This window comes from Myotis davidii, unplaced genomic scaffold (assembly GCF_000327345.1).
Source record: "Myotis davidii unplaced genomic scaffold, ASM32734v1 scaffold939, whole genome shotgun sequence".
Taxonomy (NCBI): Eukaryota; Metazoa; Chordata; class Mammalia; order Chiroptera; family Vespertilionidae; genus Myotis; species Myotis davidii.
In genome coordinates this window covers 321241-340192 of record NW_006290535.1, presented here as the reverse complement: position 1 = coordinate 340192, position 18952 = coordinate 321241, and the positions used below count along the sequence as shown (strand labels likewise).

Genomic DNA, 18952 nt, shown 5'->3' with positions numbered 1-18952 from the left:
AAGTGCCGGGGTAGCATTTTGGGAAATGGGGCCGGGGAAGGGAGGAGAGGCGTTACCCCCAGGTGAGATGACTCGTCCCGTGCAGATTGACTTGAGTATTTTCCACACCCAGGGGATGGGGCCCAAGTTCTAAAGGCAAAGCTGCTGTTTTGATGTTCTCAACCAGAAAAAGAAGGTAGTACCAGAGGCTGTGCTGCCTGTAACATAAAAGCTGCACCGAGGCACGGAAGGCGCTATTTTTCTGGACCTTTACGACCCAGGGCAACCGTTTCTTCCTGGACCCTTGTGGTTGGTGCCCCCGTATGTGCGGCACATCCCTTGTAATGACTTTCTCGGATCGGTAAGAAGCAAAACTCAGAGGACCACACTCGGGGCTTCTGTAGCGAAGGGGCAGCGTCACAAACAGTAAACCAGTGGTTCTCAACCTTCCTAATGCCGCGACCCTTTAATACAGTTCCTCCTGCTGTGGTGACCCCCAACCATAAAATTATTTTCGTTGCTACTTCATAACTGTAATTTTGCTACTGTTATGAATCGTCATATAAATATCTGATATGCAGGATGTATTTTCATGGTTACAAATTGAACATAATTAAAGCATAGTGATTAGTCACAAATACAATATGTGTTTTCCGATGGTCTTCAGCGACCCCTGTGAAAGGGTTGTTCGACCCCCCAAAGGGGTTGCGACCCACAGATTGAGAACGGCTGCAAGTAAACGATATTGGAAGTGAATCAGCTGCGTACAGGTGGTTATATGACCTGACCCTATCTCTAAAGATCTTTGCCACGTGTACTTTGGATGTGGAGACTCCAAAGGCTTTTTCCTTGGGTCCCATATAGTTTGTTGTCCTCGGTGACACGGGTCAGAAGAAGTCCAGAAAGCCCTTCTTTGCAAAGAATGAGCTGATTTTTTTGTCCCCATTTCAAGTTGTCAGGACTTGTCCTTCAGATCAGGAGAGTGGGCTTTCTTTCATTTGTACAACAAGTCCATCAAGAGACGGTTGTTTTGATTGTAAAGGTTAGCAAATGATTTGAGCACCTATTGTGTGCCACGCACTGCACTGGCCATTGCCATTGCAAAGGTGAATTTCAGACAACAGCCCCTTTTCTCAAGAAGTGTAGGCAGTAAGGACAGCAATTACCTACATGGCAGCATTCTTGGGATTTTAACTGGAGCTCTGAGGAGGCCCCCAACCCCACTTTCTGGAGTCCGTGGCTGGCTGGGTCTTAAAAGATGAGTGGGTGTTACCTTGGTGAAGGAGGGAGTAGAGCAGCAGCAGAGAAGGAAATCTGTAGTGTTTCTGCTGAGTGGTTCTGTCAGGAGTGTTACAGGGGACTCAGGCCACCATAAGCCTTCTGTCTGAGCTTGGCCTTGGGCCTGATGCCAGGGTCTAAACTCAGGACCTGTGGGGTCTGGGGCAAGTCATATCAGTGAGTGAAGTGAGCTGGGTTCCAGACTGGAGGGGGTGGTGGAGGGTGCAGTGGACTACCGGTCACGTGCCCTTTGTGAAGAGGGTAGTTGCCATTCGGCTCTGCTGGTGGATAGTCTAGGCACAGAATTGCCAGGTCGGCTTTTTTAAAAGCCAGAATCCATATTTTTATTATGTCATTGGGTTTAAAACTTAGTGGGCTAAACAAACCCCATTTAGAAGTTGGATTATGCCCCCAGGCCACTAGTAGCAACTTTTGGGTGTGAATAAGGGAGAGCCATTGAAGGATTTTAGACATAAATGCTCATCACTGTGGCTGGTATCTAAGGATGAATTCTAGGCTCAGGTCTGGAGGCAGAGGTACCATTAAGTTACTGCAGAAATGTGGACAGAAAACGTTGAAGGCCGGAATTAGGGCAGTGGTAGGAGGAATGGAGAGCAAGAGCTAAGTTTGGGGAGGAGTGTTTATGAGATAAAGTAGGCATGTTTTGGGGGTAGGTGATGGAGGGGAGGGGAGGTGACTGGAAGGAGCCATGGCTTGAGTGACTGGATGGCATCACCTACAACCAAGGTGGACAGTGCAGGAAGAATTGGTGAGGAGCAGAGAGGAATGTGTCTGATTTAGGGAATGTTGGTGTGGAATGTGCATGGGACATCCCAGTAGACATGACCTTTAGGCAGTTGGGTATGTGGACCTGGCGCTCAGAGGAGGGATCTGGGCTGCGGGTTTTATTGTTGATCCGGCCTGGGGGTTCTATTATTTATAGTTATTTTTGTTGATACTATGTTGGGGTGAGGGGGTTTTCAGATTGTGCTGCCTGCCCTATCTGCTTTCCTTTCATTCCTAACTACTTGTTCTTTAGCACAGTCCCTTCACACAGCATTTTTATTCTTGGTTCATGGTAAACATATAATAACTAATTAATACATTATTTTGTTTTAATTGTGGGAAAGGCTGTGAAGAGCAATGGGTTCCAGAGACCCCATAAGGGAGGGTCTAGCCTGGTTTGGGATATGGTGGAAAACTTCGCGAGGAAGGGACTTTTGAATTTGGCTTTAAAGGGTAAGAAGGAATCGATGAGGTGAAGACAAAGTGACAGGGATAAAGGCTTCTAAGTAAGTTTTCGGGTGGCAGGAGTATCATGAGGGCAAGGAGGAGTACCATGCTGTGGCAGAGCTGAAAGAAGGTTCTAGAGAAGTAGGTGGGTGGCCTTGAGGATGGAGGCTCCTGTGAGCTGCAGTGAGGACTGATCTGCTGTACGCGCACAGTGGTGAACCATCACAATGTAGAGAGAGGGCTGGTTGTTTTATCAGAAGCACATTCACAGAGTACCAGCTGCAGGTGTGCAGGCAGGTCCTGTGTCGGGGCAGCATATGGTGCAGTGCAGCAGCCCTCACCTCCTAGGTCAGGGGTGGGCAAACTTTTTGACTCGAGGGCCACAATGGGTTCTTAAACTGGACCGGAGGGCCGGAACAAAAGCATGGATGGAGTGTTTGTGTGAACTAATATAAATTCAAAGTAAACATCATTACATAAAAGGGTACGGTCTTTCTTTTTTTTTTAGTTTTATTCATTTCAAACCGGATCCGGTGGCTGGGATGCTGGTGGCAGGGACAGTCTGGAGCCTCATATCAACTACAGGGAGGCAATACATAGGAAAGGGTTTAAGCAAATGAGTGATGTGATTGAGTTATGGTTTTAAAAGATAGTCACTCTGGTCAGAGGGAGGACAGCAAGGATTAGAGCTATATGTTTTACAGGGTAAAGCTATACTCTTAAACAGTAGAGTATAATTTAACATGGTTTTTCTATATTTTTCATTTTAGAAATCAGGACCTTTGATATTTAGGAAAGTTATGTTTAATTCCACTGACATCAAGTTTTCTGGTAAGTCTTATAAACTAATGCAATACTACCATAACAACATATCATAAACGAGTAACATGTTATAAACTAATACATTAATTGAATGTATGCTAATGTAACATGGTATTATATTTTATAAAACAGGAAAATGATTTTCAATAGTTCTAACATATTAAGGGTTTCTTTTGTTTCTGTCAAGTCTTGCTTATTTTCAAGAATGGCTTTTTCTATTTCAGAAAATGTAATATGATCATTCTTTAAAAACTATAATTAAAGTCTAATAAATTAGGCTTTAGCAAAAGATATTTGACTTCTGTAAAATTTGACTCTAGCTCTTAGCTTTTAAAACTAGATAAATTGCTTTTATGAATATATGAAATGTCATGATTGTGATAAAACTTTTATGTCCCTCAATTTTCTAAGTATACATATGATCATAGTATAAATAAAAATTACAAGACACTAACATTTTAACTAATATTTTAAGGCTTATGAAAGTGAAAATATCTGTTAGGGACTATGTTGTCCATGTAAATACTGCTGTGCAAGGATGACCAGGTCATAGATCTTGAGGTTTTCAATATCTTTAATGGGTTTACATTGGATCATATTTACTGTGGTCCAACTCCTCTTGGTGTTTCCAGTAACTTGACTGGGTAAGTTTTTTGCCAGGGTTAAGTTTTGAGATAGGGAGTATTTTTTTGTTGGGTAACACAGACTGGCTTCCTGAGGATCCAAAGCCGGGACCCTTTTCTCTGTCACCCCATGTTCTGATCATTTGTTGGGTGAGGGCCATACGTGGGTCTTTCCTGAGGGAACCGGGCCAGCCATCAGCTATAAAGCAGAGGTGGTTCAAAGCAGCCTGGTGATATCAGATCATCAGTGGTGATACGAGCTTGTAAGAGGAAACTGAAGTGCAAGGTGGGTGAGGAAAAAATTTTGGCATCTGATTGCTTTAATGAATTCATGTCTCAATGTCTAGACAAATAAGAAATTATGTGGGGGCAAAAGTTACATGGACCAGTGAAACACAGAATTTTATTTATAAAAAAGACAATATGTAATGTCAGAGATCAGCCTAAGAGAAGACAGACAGTAGTCAAGACATCTAAAGAAGGAATGAGCAGCAGGAGGAGTTAGGAGCAAAAGCATAAGAAAATGAGGGTTTAGTTGAGCAAAAAACCTGACAGTGTCCAATGGTATCAATGGAGAGAGGTCTTGGGGAACTCTGACTACAGCTGTGACATGTGGCTGGCAGGTGTGGATGTAGCATCCACCTGAGCCTCCTGTTCTGGTGCCATGCTCATCAGGATGCTTTCTCATCACCATTGGGCATCGGAAGGCATGCTGAAGGGAGATAATTAGTTGATTATTACCCATTCATTTTCAGTTACTATTCGTTTTAAGTGAGTTACTGAACATTCTAGTTCAGCAGTCGCCAACCTTTCAGACCTCTGTGGACCACTGATTGGCGACTGCTGTTCTAGTTCATACCTCTACATTGGTGGTGTGGTGAAGGCGTGAGATGAGACTGAGTCTGTGTTCTCACAGAGCCAGATTTTAGTGCCTGCAAACTAAGAATTGGTACCTTTAATATGTGGTCATGCAGTTTGGTGGATCAGATGTCTGACTTCCCTTAGGTGACCACTGTGCTGCTTTATTCAAGATGTAGTCATGAAGTCACTATTGAAAATCTCTCAATGTTATTCACCAAATTAACAATGAAATACACTATATAATTATCTCACTATATTCAGAAGAGCATTAGAAAAAACTCAATACCCATTCATGATAAAAACTCTCAGAAAACTAGAAAAACTTCCTCAATCTGATAAAATTATGATTTTCATAAAAGCGTCCTGATGACATTTATGAAAAATCTATACCTAACATACTGTCAGTTCTTCCCAGATTGATCTATAAATTCAATTAATTCTAATCAGAATCAAAGTTGACTTTTATGTAGAAATCGACTTTCTAAAATTTATATGTAAATACAAAGGGCCTAGAATAGCTAAAGCAATTTTGAAAAAGAGCAAAGTTGAAGGGATTTTACTATTCGATTTCAAAACTTACATAAAGCTACAGTGATCATAACAGTGTGGTACTGGCATAAGGATAGAACAAGGAATCAGACTAGAGGCCCAAAAATAAACCCACATGCATAAAGTCCATGGATTTTCAACAAAGGTGTAAAGATAATTCATTAGAGAAAGGATAGTCTTTTCAACAAATGATGCTGGAACAGCTGGGTATCCACACTGAAACACAGACCTTCGATTGTGGACTTAAAAGCTCTATCCCCATCTCTGTCCTCCCCTCCTGGTCCCATTTACAAATGTTAGACTGCTGATACTGTCTCACAGGTCACTGAGGCCCTGCTACATTTTTTTCTTTCTATGCTTCATTTTGGATATTTCTGTTGTTTTGTCTTCAATTTCAGTGATCTTTTTCTTCTGCAGTACCTAATCTGCCATTAATCTCATACAATGAACTTTTTATTTTGGATATTGTATTTTTCAATCTCTGGCAGTTTGGTTCTTTTTAAAAATACCTTATTTCTCTTATCAGTATTTTCATGGTTTTCTTTATATATTTGAGCACGTGGAACATATTTATAGTAGCTGTTTTTACATTTTTATCTGCTAATTCTGTCATTTTTGTCATTTACATAATCTTTGTCATATAGACTGATTCATACCATGGATAGGAGTTGAATTGTCCTGCTTTTTATATCTAGGGGTTTTGTTTGGATGCTGGATTTTGTGAATTTTGCATTCTTGAGTGCTGTGATGTATTTCTTGAACAACTTTGTTCTGGCAGAGAGTTAAGTTTCTTTGGGTCAGTTCTATCCTTTCCAATTTTATTTTTAATTCTTTCAGGATGGGTCTGGAGTAGCCTTTACTCCAGGGCTGACTTAGCACCACTTCTCAGGTGTGACCCTTCTATGTCTCTCCTTGGTGCTTGGCGTATTGAATGAGGCCTGTGAACTCTGGCTCATGGAAACCCAAATAGTGCAAGCCCTATGTAAACTCAGAATTGTGGGACTTCTCCCTGTGCATGGGCAACTGCTATGCAGCTAGAGCCTCAAGGGGATATTTGTGCAGAGTGCTTTTCTCCTTCTCTGAGTAGCTCCCAACTCTTGGTGCTCTGCCCCAGAAATTCTACCAACCTGAGCCCCTGGAAGTCAGTTTGTGTATCAGTTTGGGTTTCCTTTGGTTGCCTTCATGAGGTTCACAATGGTACCTGCCTCCTGGTATTCATGACCTGTGTAATCCCTGCATTATATCAATGTTGATCTGACCAGTAGAATATGGCAGATGTAATGGCATCACTTATGATGCTAGGTCATAAAAGACACTGTGGCTTCTTTGCCCTCTCTCTGGTGATATGCTGCCATGTTGTGACAAAAAAGAGCTTTGTCTTATTCTAGACTTAATTCTTTTCCGTCTGTGTAATATTGTTATCTTCCTTCTGGAAACGCCTATATATATAAAAGGCTAATAGGCTAAGTGTCCAACTGTCTGACTGGTCGCTATGATATGCACTGACTACCAGAGGGCAGACGCTCAACGCAGGAGCTGCCGTGACGTGCACAGAGAAACGACACCGTGGACCTGGTGCTCACAAAGCAGCACTCGGCTCCCCCCAAGTGGGACACAGGCCCCGCCACCACCCTAGAGCAACAGCCCACCAAATCGCACCCGATGCTGCTGAGACCCCATGTGCAAAATGCAGTCCACAGCACAGCCCAGAAACGATGGCTGTGGGCAGCAGGTAATGACATCACGTGGCAACACCCAGCTTCCTCTCCCTAGCGACAAGTCATTTAACAACAAATGGCACTACAGACCTGGCACCCACAAAGCAACACTCAGCTTCTCCCAAGTGGGACACAGCCCTGTCACCACCCCAGAGCAACACTCCACCAAATCGCAGCCAACGCTGCCGAGACCCCATGGCACAAAATGTGACCTAGTGGCTGTGGGCACCGGTAATAATGTCACGTTTTTGTTGACATTCTGAAGCCGAAATCGTCAATAGTATATGCCTGAAGACCAACTATTGCCACAATGTATCTCCGAAGCCGAAAGAAGCCGGCGTCATCAACAGAATGTATCTGAAGAACAACTATTGGCACAATGTGTCTCTGAAGCTGAAAGAAAGCTACCTTTGGAAATAGTGTATCTGTAGGTAATATTAAAACTAGAGGCCTGGTGCATGAAATTCGTGTACTCGAAGGGGGTTCCTAAGCCCGGCCTGTGCCCTCTTGGAATCCAGAAGCCCTTGGGGGATGTCCAACTGATGACTTAGGCCTGCTCCCTCAGACATCCTTAGCACTGCTGTGGAGGTGAAAGAGGCTCCTGCCACCGCCACTGCGCTTGCCAGCCGTGAGCCCGGCTTCTGGCACATTGACCACCAGGGGGCAGCTCCTGCATTGAGCGTCTACCAGGGGGCAGCTCCTGCATTGATCGTCTACCCCCTGGTGTCAGTGCACGTCATAGCGACTGGTCGTTGTGCCATTCGGTTGATTTGCATATTAGCCTTTTATTATATGGGATCTATCTAAACGTGTGATTCTTTGTCCAAAAAATGAGCATGTTCATAAATTAACTGAAGAAATTTTGGATATACTCAGTGGATATTTTCACACCTATTTGAGTGGTGATTCCATCGATTCAACAAATGCTAAAAAGGAAATTTTCCCATCAAATTTCTTAATAGTATTACTCCTTTGGGAATGCTGTGTCATAAATTAAAGTTGAAATAAGGTGTATTCATCATGCTACTGAGAAATCTTATTAGTAAATGGGGTCTTTGTAATGGTACTAGATTTATGATCATAAGATTGTGACATAATCAAGGCTGAAATATTCACAGGATCTGCGGAAGGAGAGTTTCTGATTCCAAGAATTGATTTCTCCCCATCTGACACTGGCCTCCCACTTAAATTAATTCGAAGACAGTTTCCCGTGATGCCAGCATTTGCAATGACTATTAACCCCTAGGGGATATTGGTTGGCACTCAATATCCACAAGGACAAACTCTAGACAGAGTCAGGAATATTCCTACTTGAACCCTTTTTTGGACATGGTCAGTTATATATTGCTTTCTCTCAAGTTCGAAGAGCATGTGACATTAAAGTTGTAAATACTCCATCACAAGGGAAATTAGTCAAGCACTCTGAAATTGTTTTTACTCTTAATATGGTATACAGGGAGATATTAGAATAAGTTTAATCAATTTAGCAGTCATTGTATCAATGTTTTTATATTTTTGTTGTTTTTATATCATCTTTTTGTTCTTTTTATATCATGCTTTTGAATTTATGTCATGTCTGTTGTTATAGCATGTTGTTATTTATTTCATAATCAATTTATATATTATTTTCATGTACATTTTATTAATTTTCACCTCTGACACTTCTGTTATAGAGAAAGGGCAAATAGCGATATTAAAATATTTATTTTAATTAGTTTCCTTTCAGTGTGCACGAATTTGTACACTAGGCCACTAGCTTAAAAATAAAGGAAAACTCCCTAGCAGAACATAAGAGCCCTTATGAATTTTCTCCAGTTTCCCCAATCTGCACTCTAAGCATAGCACACTGTTTTTAGATGGGCCTGCTTATGCCATTCACTCACTTTTCCTGAGCATTTGCATGTACTCTCTCATCCTCCTCCTCACCTGGCTAACTCTGGCTACCCCTTCACATTACAGCCCTTCTCCTCCAGCAAGCCTGCCAGCACCCCATTCTTCATACTCTCCTGGGACCTGTTTAATTATTAACCTGCTGTTTCCCCAATCCTCTATGTAAAGGAGAGGAACTGTTCTAGATTTCCCATTATGTCCCTTCTTGGCACACAAGGGGTGCTTGCTCAGTATTTTTTGAATGGCTTAGCGAAGAGAACACCTAAAGTGAAGTAAGCAGTGTCAACATGTCTGGCTACTCGGTTGATTTTAACACCGGACTTAACATATAGATGAAATGAACAGTAGTATAGCAACTTTTGACTAACCTTGATAATTTAATTTAATGAATTTACTGTTTCATTTTGCAGTGAATTTTGGAGAAATTAAGTAATGTTTTACTCATTGTTTCATTGAAGTAGCCCATTTTAAATTATATTCTTAAAACCTGAAGTTTACATTGGAGTATGTATATTATTATTGAAAAATGAGACTTTCTTTTTTTCAACAGTTAAATCATTCAAATGTCACGAGCCTATGAAGTTTACCATAGAGTGGTATTTGAAGCATTATACCTGTCAAAATGAATATGCTAAGCTGGATGTAAGTAAAACACAATTTTAAAAAAATTATATTTATTGAGGTAATATTAACATGATATACCTTTTAGGTATGCAACATTATAATTCGATATCTGTGTACTCTATTGCATGTTACCACCAAAGTCTGGTCTCCTTCCATTACCATATATTTGACCCCCTTTGCCCAATTTGCTCCTCCCACCCTCTTTCCCCTGTGGTAACCACCATACTGTTGTTTGTCTATGAGTTTCTTTTTGATTATTTTGTTAGTTTGTTACTTTTTGGGGTTTATCCCATATATGAGTGAAAACATACAGTTTTTTGTCTGACTTATTTCACTTAGCATAATACTGTCACGATCCATCCATGTTGTCACACATGGCAATATTTCACTCTTTTTTATGGCTGAGTGGTATTTCATTGTATATGCATACCACATCTTCTTTAGTCAAATCATTCATTGAAGGACACTAGGTTGTTTCCATATCTTGGCTGTTGTGAATAATGGTGCGATGAACACAAGGATATCTTTATGAATTAGTGTTTTCATATTTTTGTCAAATTATCCAGAAGAGGAATTGCTGGGTCATATTGTAGCTCTGTCCTTAATTTTTTGAGGAACCTCCATAGTGTTTCCCATAGTGGCTGTACCAGTTTAAAATCCCACCAACAGTGCATGGGCGTTTCCTTTTCTCCATATCCTTGCCAACACGTGTGGCTTGTCTTTTTTATAATAGCCATTTTAATAGGTGTTATGTGAATCCCATTAACACAAATTTTTGATGTATGTGAAGCTACGAAGGAAAATTATGAGTATAAAGATTTATTAGCTCATCAGGTGAAGAGGCTAGAAATATAGATTATAGTCTTAGAAGTGCCACAGATTAAATTTGGGCCTTAGGTGATACATGCTTTAATTCTATCAAAGCATATGCTTTCTGAGAAGAATACAGATCTTTTCATTTACTTGTATCTTATGAAAATGTTAGTAAATTTTAAATCGAACATGTAGGGTCACATGTAAAAAATAAATTTAGGAAAGTAATGTAAAAGTTTCACTTCATTAAAAAATTAATAATAGGGCACCTAGAACTTATGTGAGTTACAGGTAGATTTAATTTGAGCAGATCTCAGAAAGAAGTGAGGAAGGGAAGGAACCATCAGGAAAAGGTGGGGGAAAGTCGGGGGTGGAGGGAGGCGGTGGAGCTGTGAGAGAGGAAGAGAGGTCAGGCGGGATTTGTCCTGCCCCGGCCCTGCAGCCTGAGCCCCTGAGTCCTCATCCAGGTATTTCTTCCAATGATGCCCTCCATGGTTTCTTTACAGATCTATGTGCTGTTGGCTTCTAGTTTTTTTGTTTTGTTTTTGTGGGTTTTTCTGTTAATCTTCACTGAGGTTATTTTTTTCATTGATTTTTAGAGAGAGTGTCCCAGTAACATCCTTTTTAGCAGGCTTTTTTGTTCGTTCGTTTGTTTGTTTGTTTCTGGTACAGGAGCCAATCTAGGATTGCGTTGCATTTCTGTAGCTGTGGTGTGTTTTTTTAAAAAATATATTTGCATTTATTTCAGAGAGGACGGGAGAGGGAGAGAGAGACAGAGAAACATCAATGATGGAAGAATCATTGATCAGCTGCCTCCTGCACACTTCACCCTGAGGATGGAGCCTGCAACCCAGCATGTGCCCAGGATGGGAATCAAACCCAGGACCCTTGAGTCGTCAGGCCAATGCTCTATCCTCTTGGCCACACCAGCCAGGGCTAGCTGTGTGTGGGGGTTTTTTTTTTGGTCTTTCATGACGTGACATCGATATATTTGAAGTGTACAAGCCATTTATTTTCACCAAATGTCCCTCAATTTGACTATTACTGATGTTTCCTCATGATTAAATTCGAGTTATTTTTTGGGCAGGCATACCAGAAAAACCTGGTTTGTCCCATTTTTTATTAGGGAGTTTCTGCCAGGTTTCTCCACTGTAAGATTACTACTTTTCCTTTTGTTATTAACAGTAATTTGTGAAAAATACTTTTATTTTTATAATGTTTATTTATATAAATACTAGAGGCCCAATGCACAAGATTCGCGCACTGGGGGGCAATGTCTGCCTGCCAGCTTAGACCCGATTCCCCCAGGGATCGGGCCTAAGCCGGCAGTCAGACATCCCTTTCACAGTCTTGGGCTCTCATAGTCCAGGACCCCTCGCTCCTTACCACCTGCCTGCAGCGGAAGTGGGAGAGGCTCCCGCTACCACCACTGCACTCGTCAGCTGTGAGCCTGTCTTTTGGCTGAGTGGCACTCCCCCTGTGGGAGCACACTGACCAGTAGAGGGCAGCTTCTGCATTGAGCGTCTGCCCTCTGGTGGTCAGTGCTCATCATAGCGACCTGTCGTTCTGCCTTTTGGTTGATTTGCATATTAGGCTTTTATGATATAGGATGTATCCTCTTTCTTCATCGATCCTGGTTTTCACATCCTTGAGTCTTACCCAATAAATGTATTATTACTCAGATGTTTGCTACATGGTGATTTTCTGATCCATGTGTTCGTCTACATTTATTATTCTGCTATGAGAATGAACTCTCTTTTCTCCTGTCTTACCTATCTGTCAATGGGCTATAACCTATTATTTTGCTCAAATTGTCCCATATTTTGCTAGTGGAAGTCCACCTACCCTTTTCTTGATGACTAGGAGCTGCCATTAGGTTTTATTCCTACATCTAGGAGGGAAGAACCTTAGGTCCTGATGAGTAAATGAGTGTGTCCCCTGCACTCAGTCAGGTTTGCACCTTTGCTCTGTATTGCTAAGTGTCTGGTTTCTCTTTCCTCCTGATTAAATGCTGCTTTCTCTCTCTGAGATCTTTAACACTTGGGATGAGATGGAAGTAGCCCCAGGACAAAGTAATGTTGTGTATTTCAAAACACTTTAATCATTTTCATACTGTAAGATTATGGTTGTATTCTGTATTAGTATCTCTGAGCAAGCACATTGGAATGACTAAGATATTATGATTCGTCAATTTTACTTAAAATTATATTCTGTATTTTGTTCTGCATATTTTCAAGTGTTCCAAACTGAATATATTTTAGTATTATTTAAATATTTACACTAATAAAAGAGAAAGATGCAAATTGACAGTATCTTTGCGACGCCCACCAGCCAATCGGGTGAGTATGCAAATTAACCCAACAAAGATAATGGGTTAATTTGCATATGCAGGTGCCAAGCAGCGGGGGGGCGGGGGATGCTTGCGTCATCGCCATGGTGATGACATAGGCATTCTGGACCGTCCCAGCCACTCCGGGCCTCTGGGCAGCATGGGAAGGCAGAAAGGCGGCTCAGACCGAAGCAAAGGCGGTGCCAGCAGCCAGGGGAAGGAAGTCCCATTCTTGCACGAATCTTCATGCATCGGGCCTCTAGTTAAATTTTATTTGTCGTCTTGGTTAAGAAGTGTGGAAATAAATTATAACAAAATTTTACCTTGGGTAGGAGCAGTCACAAAAGCCTGAAAGTATTGACGAAGATTTTTGTGGTAATTATTTCAAGAACATTGAATGTTGGACAACAAAAAATGAAAACATAGATTGCAACAGTGACTTACAGGTGTTTCCCTCATTATATGTGAGTATCTTGTCTTGCCATGTTAACACAGAATTTATTTTACTCCCAGTGCATACAAGTATCAGCCTAAATTCTGTTTGACCAAAATTTTTATTAAGGTGTTTAATTTGTTAATTTTTAGGCTTGGCTCTTTGTGAATGTGGTAGCACTTAGTAAGATGTTGGCCCCATTTTCTGTTTCTTTGTTCCCCCTTACAACAACGTCATTTCATGATCTGCTGCCAGTTCATCTCTTTTCTCTCCATTGTCCCACCAAAACCCCACCAGTCAAGGTTACCAGTGACCACGTTGTTCAATCCAGTGGTCTGCTCCCCTTACCACAGTCTGTCAGCATTTAACACAAGGGAATACTCTCTCCTTCTCTATGCACTTGCTCCCTCCCAGTGTGGAAGATCAGATTCGAAAATGTCACCCTCAATCATCTCTGGGAGACATTGAGGCTATGGCTCATTTTAACTTATTTTTTGCTCTGTGAATTCTGAAATGAAAATATGTCTAGTAAAAATTTTAAAGGGATTACTTAAACATTTTATGAAGTGTAATAAACATATAATAAAGTGTGCTTATCAGAAGTATATGGCTTGACAAATACATTGGCACCTGGAGCTTCCTTTTAAGTTCCTCGCTCTGTCCCCCTACCATGGCCACTATCCTGAGTAAGGGAGTCATTTTTCCAAAGCTGCCCTTTGTCACTCAGGTTTGGGCTACAGTAACATTTGTCTTTTGATGTTCTGCTTTCAAATTTTTACCTTTTTTATAACACTTTTTTTTATATTAACTGTTAAAATTATTTATCCCCATAGAAATGCAGTAATATAAAATGGAATTATTTATTCTCCTTTCCAGAATAAAGAACTAATTTCAAATATCAGAAATGTTTCAAACCAGGAGGAACACATGGTAGGTCATTTTATTTGTCTTTAAATCAAATTATATACATAAGCTATGTAGTAAGACTGGAAGAATCTGTTGATGGGTGGAGCACTTGGAGAGTGATATAAAATAGGGTTATTAGAATTGGGAAAGGAAAAAGAACCTTTATTTAAAACAGTGTGTTTCCTTACATAGGTCTATATGAATTTTATACAGACTTGCTTCTGTGTTTGTTAAAAATCTCTTTAAAGTTATAATTTAAGCTTAACTTCTATGTAGCCTTTCTTTTTCTTTAAAAAATAAAATTTGCTTTCAAATGCCCAAGACAGCATAGTAATGGGCCAGTATGTATCGTCATTAAGGATGCAAAGAAATAGGTAGAAACCATGAGGGCAGCATGGAGGGGAGAGAAAATGTGGTCTTTTGGGAAATTGCTAAAAGTCAGAAGACCAAGAGGCCGAGAGGGTTAGAAGGAGTTGTGTATAGGAGCAGATTTAGGAGAGCTTACTGTTTGCTTAATGGTTGCTCACATTTCTCGTTTTCTTGCACCATCTTAAAAAGTAGCAGATATTCACGCTGCAGGGCACACACTTGGCACTAACTGCCTCAGGAGAGGAGGAAGTGAAAGGGAAGGACAGGAAATAGTCAGCAGGGAGGAAGGTGAGAAGTTTGGCCCGGTTATGTGGGGCCTTGAAGGGGTCATAGACATTACAGCAGCAGTCATAGTCTCCAGTGGGACTGCTAGTAACAGTACCTTGAAGAATTTAAATAATTTAGCCTGTATACGGAATCTGAGTCATTTCTCACGATGTTATCTGACTTCTTCCTTCCACAGTTAATTAAAAAACACATTGAAAAACTGGTGACATTTGGATAAAATAAGGGAAGGGAAACTATTTGGATGGTGATAGTAAATAACCATAGAGTGGTGATATTAAGGGAAACCTGTAGACATATAAAAAGTAGAAAACATTAAGGAGTGGAAAGGACTCCTTTTTTCCTCTTACATCCCTTTGAGTCTGGAAGGATGGTGGTAGAAAACGGGGGATTACTCTGGCCAGTGTGGTTCAGTGGGTTGGAGCACCCTCCCATACACCGAAAGGTGGCAGGTTTGATCCCTGGTTGGGGCCCATGCTTGGAGGCAGCCAATTGATGTCTCTCTCTCTCTCTCTCTCTCTCTCTCTCTCTCTCTCTCCCTCTCTCTCTCTTCCTTTCTCTAAAATCAATTTTTAAAAAGCGGGGAGGGGGGATCTTTCCACTGCCCACTATTCCTTTTCTCTGTGTTACCTATTTGTGTTTTTAAAAATGATCCATTTCACTTATTAAAAGTTGTTTTAAAATGTGGTAAACAGTTGTTTGGCTCTCTGATGGTATATAGCAATTTTAAAAAATAACATAAAGGATATTTTTTTCCTGTTTCAGGATGTTGTTGCAAGAACACATAGAGATGGGTTTCACATCCTTATTGTTTCTATTAAAACGGGAAAACCCAATGCAAAATGGAATTTGAATGGTACAGTGAAACTGCATGCATGTTTATTATCTAATTACTGTATTCTGTATTTTTGTCATTGACCCAAATCCCCATTCTCTGTTAAAACACATTGAAAAAGTGAATTTCTGTTAATCTCAAAAATGAATAATCTGTTTAGTTGGGGGACTTAAAACTTTGTACTTAATGGACTGGAAATTTTAAATTAAGTTAAATAATTTTAAACTTAATGGTGGAATAGAAAACCATTGTTCCAGATGTTAAAAAAACAACAACAAATGGGCAGGCAACATCTTAATTGTATTTGAAGTAAATTATATTCTGTTTGTTGAAAATGGCCATCGTCAAGGTTTGAAAATTATTGTTCTTTGAAAAGTTTTTTTAAAACATTAGTTTATAACTTAGGAGTAGAAGTAGCATATCTGGCAGCTGTGGCTGCTGGGGTCTGTGAGCTCCCTTCCCCCCACACACTAGCCCTTCTGTGGCTCATTAAGCCGTAGTTCTCCGTGCCCAGAGAAAGAGCATCCTCACATCATGCAGTTTTCAAGGGAATGAAGGCCTTCACACACCCTGCAGTTGCTTTTGCTGTCATTTTCCAGAGCGGCTGCTGGGCTGACAGGAGCCAACAGCCTGTGAGGGCCTTGAGGGTCATTCTGCTCTGCTTCATCCACTGGGGACACAGAGGGGAAGCCAGGCTCTGTCTCTGAGAGGCGCCCAGTGCAGGGGAGGGGCAGAAGCAGTGGGGTGAACAGGATCACTGCAGAGAGGCACAGACTGGTGTCTTGTGGGGGAAGCTAATGACCTCTGGGGAGGGCGGTGGAGGGGCTGATCTGGAGGAATGTGAAGCAGGGCCTCCTGGAGGTGATATGTGGGCCAGGCCAGGCCACGTAGAGGGAGCAGGGACCTTGCTGCCATTCTGCTACCTCGCCGGTCCCCCTTCCTTCCAGGTGCTAGACGCAGGGCTGAGGCCCTGCTAGTTAGAAACTGGAGCAGTTGCTAAGTCCAGTGAGTTCTGCACGGTTCTGGACATTCTGTTTCTTCTTAGACACCAACCCAGACTAGGTGCTTGAGGTCAGTCGTTCATCCCAGTGAGTGCAGGGAGACAAAGTCCTCAGGAAGTTGGTGACTCAGCAGGGGCCAGACTGTAGCCAGTGCAACTCTGCTCTCTGCATGAGGCGAGATTTGGCCCAGGTTTTACAACTGAGTGTGTACTAGTGATGGTATTTTGATAAGATCACATTATGTAACTAGCAACTATCCAATATCTGTGTGTGCTAGGGAAATATTCAGCATTTGTTAGCTTGCTTTGTATTTTTGGAGTCTTCTGAGGAATGAGCTTACATTTAAAACTTAAGAGAAAACTGTTAATTTAACTGTTTACTTTCTTTATCCCCACCCTCACTTTCACCAGTTTCTCTTTCTATGATGGGGCCGAAAGGATATCTCTCTGCATCAGATTGGCCTCTCATGATTGTGAGTATGTTTTACCATTTTTTTTAAAAAAAGAATTTTGTATCCTAATTTGAAAATTGAAAATTCTAAGAGCTCAGTGATGGTAATCCCTTAGTAGCTAGTGCCCTGACATGCCCTCTTTGTCCAGAGTGACTGGAAAATAAAGGATTGAGAGTTGAATGAGAAATACTGATTTTCAAATGATAATAAGTCTTAGGTGATTACAGTTGCTTCTCTCCCTACAGTTTTACATGGTGATGTGCATTGTCTACATTTTATGTGGCTTGCTCTGGCTGATGTGGTCTGCTTGTTATTGGAAAGATATATTAAGAATTCAGTTCTGGATTGCAGCTGTCATATTCCTGGGAATGCTTGAAAAAGCAGTGTTTTATGCTGAATACCAAAACATCAACAGCACTGGCCTATCAAGTAAGTTGTGACTTTCCCCAAAAACACAGTACGATCTACGGGGCCTCAGTGTCTGAGCCCAGCTGTGAGAACAGCCATGTGGTAGGTGAGGAGGAGGGAGGCCGTGGGGAGACCAGGAGTGTGATTCTGATCTGGGCCAGCATGTGTGTCGTCTTCATTCTTTATTTTTCCTCTTGTTGCCTTTCCCTCCCTTTCCTCCTGGGGAGAAGAAAATCTCGTTCCCTTATGGCCAGTCACCTTGACCGGATTAAAAACACAATGTCTGGATGGGGAGCTTTGGGTGCTGCCAGTTTTATCATACTTCTGTTTCCCTCCCACCCTCTACTTTTTTCCTCCTAAAAACAAAAAAAACGCACCAAGAATATATGCCCCTGGCGAGTAAAATCAGTGGTGCCTGCAGCCTTCTTGCATTGTCCTGCCTCTTCTCGCAGGCAGAGGTCTCCATGTGAAGTTTGTGTGTGAGCAGCGGGGGCGTGTGCTTGGGCATCCGCAGTGTATGCCCAGACTTCTAGAAGGTAGATAGATGTCAAGAAGCCAGAGAAGTCAAGGAACAGTTCATTCCATCGCTGAGCCGAGGAGGGGAGAGGCCCCGAAGGGCTGACCGCGCTCAGGGACGTGCTGCTGAGGTGTGAGGTGTCAGGGGCTCAGATTGTCTGCTATTCATTTAACATGCTCTAAGGGGGAAAAACAGTTGGAATACAGATAAAACAAATTTGGCGTAATGCTGATAATTACTCAAGCTGAGTGATTGTACATGGATTTCATTTACTGTCTCTGCTAGGGAATATTTGTCATTTCCCCAAGTAAAAAGTTTAAAAGGGCTCGTACAAGAGAATAAAGAAAGGACAGCATCCAGGGAGGCACGTGGGAGGTGCTATTACTCCACAAGGAGTTCAGTGACATTTTTGTGTCTCTTACCTACTGGTAAATAAGGAAGGAAGGAAGGATGGGGCTGCTGCTGATGGCTGGGATTGAAGTGTTCCTGAATGTTAGAAGAGGCAGGTGGTCATCTCTTATCTGTGGAGTGGACTGCGGCAAGGGCAGCCAGAGCCTGCGCCCCATCTGCTGTCCTCAAGCCCTCTGTCTGGGACGACACCAGCAGGGCTTGGGAGACAGACCCCAGACTGCTGTCAGTGTTGAGTCCTGTGGAGAGGAGAGTGCCAGGAGGCTGGGCAGGGGCTGATGTGTGGTTTCCCAGATGGGAATTCTGTTACCAACGCTGTCTTGCTCGCATTGGTCCTGGAAGAAGAGACTTTAAAGGGGTGGGAGCAGTGATGGTTAAGAACCACGGTGGGTTTTAACAGTAAGAATGGGTCTTATCAGGTGGACTTCCTTCTGTTGTGCTTCTAGATTGGTTGTGGGAAAACGACCGTGTATCTGTACCTCTTCAAGGTACTTGGCAGGTCTTGTGATTTCTTGTGGACAAGGTGGAGAAAGGAGCTGAAAGAAGAATGAGGTGGTTCACACCTGGTTTCTAATTCTTTCTAATTCTCTCCATCTGCACTGCCAGCACTCTTTCTGGGA

At 41.8% G+C, this 18952-nt stretch overlaps 1 protein-coding gene across 3 annotated transcripts in view; it reads left to right on the top strand.

The window, feature by feature from the left end:
• TMEM87B (transmembrane protein 87B) overlaps positions 1-18952 on the top strand; it is a 42862-nt gene that overhangs the window by 438 nt on the left and 23472 nt on the right. For all 3 annotated transcript variants that reach the window (XM_015563785.1, XM_015563784.1, XM_015563786.1), the window contains exons 2-8: positions 3261-3321; positions 9504-9595; positions 13052-13183; positions 14029-14082; positions 15478-15568; positions 16959-17020; positions 17245-17428. In XM_015563785.1, coding sequence (XP_015419271.1) covers positions 3291-3321; positions 9504-9595; positions 13052-13183; positions 14029-14082; positions 15478-15568; positions 16959-17020; positions 17245-17428 — 646 coding nt within the window. In that variant the 5' untranslated portion in view covers positions 3261-3290. The remainder of the gene's footprint in view (positions 1-3260; positions 3322-9503; positions 9596-13051; positions 13184-14028; positions 14083-15477; positions 15569-16958; positions 17021-17244; positions 17429-18952) is intronic.